At 39.6% G+C, this 7,399-nt stretch overlaps 2 protein-coding genes across 2 annotated transcripts in view; both read left to right on the forward strand.

Moving 5' to 3' along the window:
* Positions 1 to 7,399, forward strand: part of LOC107555715 (histone H4-like) — a 21,308-nt gene that overhangs the window by 12,896 nt on the left and 1,013 nt on the right. The window lies entirely within an intron of this gene.
* On the forward strand, positions 4,866 to 5,965 carry LOC107555717 (histone H2A-like). Its single transcript, XM_016238596.1, has one exon. The coding sequence runs from the start codon at positions 4,924 to 4,926 to the stop codon at positions 5,308 to 5,310; it is 387 nt and encodes a 128-aa protein (XP_016094082.1). The 5' UTR covers positions 4,866 to 4,923; the 3' UTR covers positions 5,311 to 5,965.

Raw genomic sequence — 7,399 nt, forward strand, 5'->3', positions numbered from 1 at the left:
ACATTCAGAAATAAATGAGTGATCAAAGGAAAATAAATAGGATGAATTTAGCATTTCCTTAAACATTTTCCATTTGCCCGCCAATTTATTTTATTTATTTGCCTACTTTAATCACGTCTAATTATTTCTATATGTATTCAAACAAGGATTTTGTATTTATACACACATTTATTTATTTATTGTTTTTGCAGGTTTCGTCCTCCATATCAGTGTTGCCAAACCCCTCCCTCAGAAAATCTCTAGAACCACCCTCAAAAGTCTCCATTTTTCGCCAAATATGAAAAAGTATATATAGGTAAATGTGGTAAAGGTAAAGGAAAGTAAATAAATAAATATATATATATATATATACACTTTACAAATTATGACAGTATAAAAAAATAACAAAAGATTAAGTATAACAAAAAATTCTGAAGTGAAATTAGGAAATGCTTGTGATCAGCAAGCACATCAAACATGATGGAAAGACACAGAAGACAATGTTGGGAATTTGTTTTCATGTGTCACCAAAGTGCATCCCTGTCCTGCTCAAATACAACAGATAAGAGATATTATGACTCTCCAAAAACAAAAAAATGTATTCATACAAACTTATTTCAGTCAACACACTATTACTACAAAGTGCGTGCACAATACTGCATCCCAGCACACATGACACGATGATGCACTGTCTCTCTCGGTATCTGGTTGACATTACTGTGCATGAATTGTGGTATAACTTGTGTCCGCGGTTAAAACAAGATGTTCATTGTTGATCTTGGTTGATGCTTATAATGAAATTATGGTGTGCGTCATGGCAGTCGTGGCGTACTGCTGTGTTCAAGTAAAAAAATCTCCAAAAAATCGCTAGTTTTATTTAAATATAGCTAAAATAGCTCCTTGTCGCAGAAAATTTTTAAAAAGTCGCAACTAAATTTGGCGACAAAATCCCCAAATTGGCAACACTGCTCGCGATGAACAACACAATACAATATCGTTCACAGTCATGTACTGGATATTTATTGAAAGCTCATGCTAATTAATGAAGGCCGGGTTGCCTTTCCCTGATTGGGTCTTTTTGCTAAATGAATGAAAGAAACAATTTCATTGGTTAGAAATGGGTTGCTAGACAGACATATCCGCCAATCACAGGCTTCTAAATCTGAACGCCCCCCCCCCCACACACACACACACACACACACACACACACACACTTCTGACTTTCCCGCTCAATGTTTCTGAAAATCACAATCACGAAGAAAAGTAAAACTTTTATTATTTTACATACTAGTGTGCACATTTAATTAACTCTTGGAGAGAACACGGAATTCGGTGAATGAATCAACTTAAGCTCGAGATTAAGGCAAAAACGCCTTTATGTTTTAGTGTGCTAAAGCTATTTTTACTTCAGTATGAAGATCATAGAGAACTCCGACTGCGTGCTTTAATAAAATGACTGCCGAGTAATACACAGAACATTATGAAATGCGCTGTTATGAAAGTGTGGGTGGCTCTGAAAAGAGCCGTTGGGTTTTGAGTGCAAGGTTGGAGAGGTTTATCCTCCGAAGCCGTACAGAGTTGAAAGGCTTGATGTTAGGTTTCTTTAGTAATTTTATGTCATATAACGTCATTAAGTTGTGTAACACAGAGACCCTCTGATCAACACAATTCATAGTATTGTCATCTTCTTAATGTTCTGCAACAGATATTCCTGAATGAGAAGGTTACTTCCTAAACCTGTGCTCTGTATGCATGGGGGGGAGGGGGGGATTAAATACAGAAAGACAGCTGTGAGGTCCTTAGGTGCCTCTAATCAGACAAGCGCTCTCCCAGATGGCACATCCATAAAATCATTGTCAGATAGAACTACTTCATCTGTTCAGCATGCGAAGATGCCATCAGAACTGAAGAAGCCTTTATTAACTGAAAATAATAATAATAATAATCTGAGAATCAAGCTAAATTATTGTTCCTATAGGTCACTTTATAGAATATATCCTATAATCCATCAAGTCCAGGGCTTGCCAAGAACACTTCTTCAGTTAAAAATGTTTTTGCCAACACAATATTAATAATTCAAGTAATGATAATAATAATTTCTTAGGTTTTAATTAGCAATACATTAATAAAATCTATTTTGCTGTTAAACAACTGTGCAATGGGAATAAAATATTTAACTTCAAACACCATCGTGTATCAGAAGTCATTCTTGCAATTTCGACAAAACCTCATTTATGTTATCCTGTTAGATATCTTTATCTTGATGACATACTTAAATTAGAGGAATTTGAATGTATCACACAAAACCAAAAGTTTATGCTTGCAAGGCATTGAAACACATGGAACAAGGCTAACATATGCAAGCCATAGAGACACTTCGGTAACACTTTATTTTAAGGTGTCCTTGTTACACGTTACATGTACTTACTATTATAATAACAATTACTTATGCAATTACTTACATGCAAGTAACCCTAAGCCAAACCCTAATCCTAACCCTAACCATATAGTAAGTACATGTAGTTAATTAATATTACTCCGTACGTAAATGTATAATTACACTGTAACAAAGACAACTTCAAATAAAGTGTAACCAACACTTCTATCAACTGGCCCAAAACATTCTCACACTGGCACGGGCCATCAGGCTGTCTTTATTGTTGAGCTCTGGAGTCAAAAATGTATATTTAATAAATAAATGAATGTTAAAAAGTTTATAGACTCCCTTGATAACACTGTGGACCAGATTAGATTAAGTGCTTTTAGAACTCATGATGTGCTGGATGCAGCACAGGTGTGGGTCGTATTTTGCTGAGCGAGATGACAAAAATGCTCATATTGTTAATTGTGTTAACGAATGGTGATGAGCTAGTTTCATTCGCCCACAGAGAGCAGTCCACCTGGCAGGGCAGCTGTGCTGGGATGGTGAACCAGGTGTGATGAAGAGAAAAAGAGGAAGAGCATACCTGCAGCATGAGGGCGATCATTGCACCTGGACACTTTTGCTGAAGTTATGATCATTGCACCTGGACACTTTTGCTGAAGTTATGATCATTGCACCTGGACACTTTTGCTGAAGTTATGATCATTGCACCTGGACACTTTTGCTGAAGTTATGATCATTGCACCTGGACACTTTTGCTGAAGTTATGATCATTGCACCTGGACACTTTTGCTGAAGTTATGATCATTGCACCTGGACACTTTTGCTGAAGTTATGATCATTGCACCTGGACACTTTTGCTGAAGTTATGATCATTGCACCTGGACACTTTTACTGAAGTTATGATTATTGCACGGCTCGTTTTCTAGCTGCACAGGTGATCATGTTGGTGTATTCGCTCTGTCGTACTGCAGTGAACACACTTTAACCTTTCGATTAGACTCATTAACACAGCACCACACTTCACAACTCTGACCTCAAATCCTACACACATTTTTTATTATACAGATTTATTTACTTACATCTAGAGTTAATGTCTTTCCAAAGAGATCCATCTTTCCATCTCAAATCTTTAAAAGTAGCAGTAACAACACATCGAATCAATAAAATATTCGTGAAAGTTGTGGCCTAATGGTTAGAGAGTCGACTCGTAACCCAAAGGTTGCGGGTTCGAGTCTCATACCGGGAGGGATTGTAGGTGGGGGGCGCTCTCTTCCACCTTCAATACCACGACTGAGGTGCCCTTGAGCAAGCCACCGAACCCCCAACTGCTCCCCGGGCGCAGCATAAATGGCTGCCCACTGCTCTGGGTGTGTGTTCACGGTGTGTGTGTGTTCACTGCTGTGTGTGTGTGCACTTTGGATGGGTTCAATGCAGAGCACTAATTCCAAATACGGGTCACCATACTTGGCCACATGTCACGTCACTCACGTCGCTCACATATAATCTCTTAGACAACATATGTGATGTGACATACTGGTTTGGTTAGCCATTTTCAAATGAAAAGAAAACGTAACGTAACATTTTTATTTGAAATTAATTTAAAGTCTTTTTTTATCTCAGTTTCGTTGGTGTATACTGTGGGTCGCTGTGATTTTGCCAAGTAAGACATTTTCCTGGATCAACATTACTGTCCAAAAATATAGACTAAACCCAATCCCTACCCATAATTTATTCCTAAATCAGTGTGAAATGATAACTGATTAACAAGAGTGTAGAAGCACCTAACCCTGATCGTAAGCCTAAAACTGATATTTCCTGAAAAGTTATCTCTCACTTCTGATTGGCAGAAAGATGGTGAGGGTGCTCGCTGCAGAGCCAAATGGGAGGAGCTGGAGCTCTAGCTCCTCCTCGCTGGATGTAATGGGTGGAGCTAGACACCCAACCACTCCCTAACCCTACCCCTTACCCTATAGCTAAACATAACTCCACCCATTAGTTCACACAGAGGTGGAGCTGGACATCCAGAGAGGGGGAGCTGGAGGTCATTTGGCTCTGCAGTAAGCAGTACTTGGAAAGATGAGGGGTTTAAAATGTGGAGTGTCGTGCAGTGATTGGTTTTGGCGAAACACTATGGATGCAGTTTTATGTTTGGAAGACGATATCAGGAAGGCACAAATGTATATAGTGCAACACCAACTAGAGCAGTGACTCTGACCTCGCTAGTTATAAATGGGCCGTCACGTGATTATATTTAAATGCTGATTTCGGTAAGGGTTGGGTGCGGGATAGAAACGTTATGACAGGAATGGTTAATACTTAATTTCTGAAGGTATGTCTTTCAGTACATGTTTGTTTGGGCTCTCGACGGCGCCGAGTGAGGACCCGTGCAGAGAGAAGAGGGGCGGGGCTTGGAATGTCGAGGGACGTGCAGTGATTGGTTTGCAGCTGTAGCAGCCTCGGACCAATAGAAGACGGGCACGGTCTCTTAAAAGCGGTTGTCAGGCCGAAGCTCTGACAGTTCTGCGTTGAGTGTCTGTAAAGGTTGTTATTGTCTGACAATGAGCGGAAGAGGCAAAACCAGCGGTAAGGCCAGAGCGAAGGCTAAGACTCGGTCCTCCAGAGCAGGGCTGCAGTTCCCCGTCGGTCGTGTTCACAGGCTCCTCCGCAAAGGTAACTACGGCGAGCGCGTCGGTGCCGGTGCTCCGGTGTATCTGGCCGCTGTGCTCGAGTATCTGACGGCTGAGATCCTGGAGCTGGCTGGAAACGCCGCTCGGGACAACAAGAAGAGCCGTATCATCCCCCGTCACCTGCAGCTGGCGGTGCGCAACGACGAGGAGCTGAACAAACTCCTGGGCGGAGTGACCATCGCTCAGGGCGGCGTGCTGCCCAACATCCAGGCCGTGCTGCTGCCCAAGAAGACCGAGAAGCCCGCCAAGACCAAGTGAACACAAAACCCCCAAAGGCTCTTTTCAGAGCCACCCACTTTCTCTTGAGGGCGAATTAAAGAACATGAAGGTTTTTTTTTTAACCGTTTTCTGATCAGTAGTTGGGTGCATTGTAAAGCGGTTTTTTTTCTTAATGAATTTGGTCTGTCTCAGCATTAGATGTTAAAGTGTTGATATGCAAATATGGCTGGAAATAACGTTTTTATTTTTGTGATTGTGCTCCGTATTGAAGTTGGCAAACATCTGAGCTGGTCACTTCACATTGGCGTCCATCACACTGGATGTCTAGTTTTATTGGGGCCAATGCAAATGTATTTAAATCGTGCAGTCCATGTTAAAATCAGTATGACACCAGAGCTGTTACAGTCGCAATATGTTTGTTTTGAAACTTCCTCCGATTACAATGACATTAATGCATTGTTGCCTTGTCTCCAGCCAAACCATTTTGTATATTTGATACTCTAGTCATATTCTTACAACCTCCACAGCTTATTAGTGTTTTCTGTTACATGTTACTGAAACTACCTCGTTTTTCTTCTGTCACGAGATCGTCTAATTCAGATGTAAAAGTCCATCTATTCATCCAGCCTCCAAACCCATTGCAAGGTTCGCGGTTATATTTACTGTAATACTTGATCAACGTAATGCATCTTTGAATAAAACATTAAAACTTCACAAGTATCATGTTTGGTCAATGGTTTCCTGAAGTCTAATCGAAAGGTTAAAGTGTGTTCACTGCAGTACGACAGAGCGAATACACCAACATGATCACCTGTGCAGCTAGAAAACGAGCCGTGCAATAATCATAACTTCAGTAAAAGTGTCCAGGTGCAATGATCATAACTTCAGCAAAAGTGTCCAGGTGCAATGATCATAACTTCAGCAAAAGTGTCCAGGTGCAATGATCATAACTTCAGCAAAAGTGTCCAGGTGCAATGATCATAACTTCAGCAAAAGTGTCCAGGTGCAATGATCATAACTTCAGCAAAAGTGTCCACTTAATTTATAATGGATTATCTTGACATTGTTTATTTAAGATAACTACATCTTGTGAGTGGTTAGGAGTGGTTGAGTGTTGTTTTGAGTGTTTCCTGTGAGGTTAATATGAATTTTGCTGTGAGCTAGTTTAAGATCAGATGTAAGTTGTATAGTTTAAGGTTAGTTTAGCAGACAGTCTACTAATACTCTAATGACTGCTAGTTGACATGTAGTCGCAGAGTTACTTATCAACAGTTGTCTGAAGGCTACCATCAAAATAATCAAATTGATATTACAATCAAAACAGTTCAAAGCAAATGTGTACACATTCATCTGATCTGATATCAGATCTTATGGCTGTTTGAGAAAAATTAGTATTATTATTATTTATAAGTGGGCTTTGTCTGCTTTAAGTACAGTTAAGTTACTTCACTTAAAGCAGACAAAGAGCACTTAATAACAATAAGACCACATTAAAGCATTTTGGAATGTTTTCATGAAGACTTTGTATTTGTTATTTTACAGTAAAAACACAAATAAGATGTACTAAGTTATTGTGCAGATCTTCAACAATGGCAAGATATGAGACCTATAATATATTATAACTATGAGAAATATAATCCATTGTAACTTAAGTGGATGCAATGTGTTTACTGTGTGCTATAAATCATCATACGCTTAACCACAAATAAGTATTAGAATACATTAAAACTGTTCTTACGATTATTTATAAGATGATGCAACATACTATAAGGTTTCTTTCCTTATAATGCTTTAAGAATAACCTTGCATTGTGCAAAAATAATTCAGATTCTACTCTGACCTGTAATGATAATCTGGACCAGAAAGGAAGACCTGCTCAGCCTCCTGCAAGGAGAAATCCCGGAGGACAGCCAGGGCATATATGATGGCCTGTGAACAAACAGTTAATTTAAGTATACTATTAAAACACTACTGAACAGCAAGCCATTATATATTGCTCCATACACGAGCAGCACCAGCATGCAGTTTATACAGTAGATTGTGTAAGTGCAGGAGCAGTTTCAGTCCAGAAGGCAAACCGCTGACCATGCCTTTCAAACATCAACAAGATTAATCTAAAGTACTGCCA

This window comes from Sinocyclocheilus grahami, unplaced genomic scaffold (genome assembly GCF_001515645.1).
Source record: "Sinocyclocheilus grahami isolate Dianchi unplaced genomic scaffold, SAMN03320097.WGS_v1.1 scaffold543.1, whole genome shotgun sequence".
NCBI classification, from domain to species: Eukaryota; Metazoa; Chordata; class Actinopteri; order Cypriniformes; family Cyprinidae; genus Sinocyclocheilus; species Sinocyclocheilus grahami.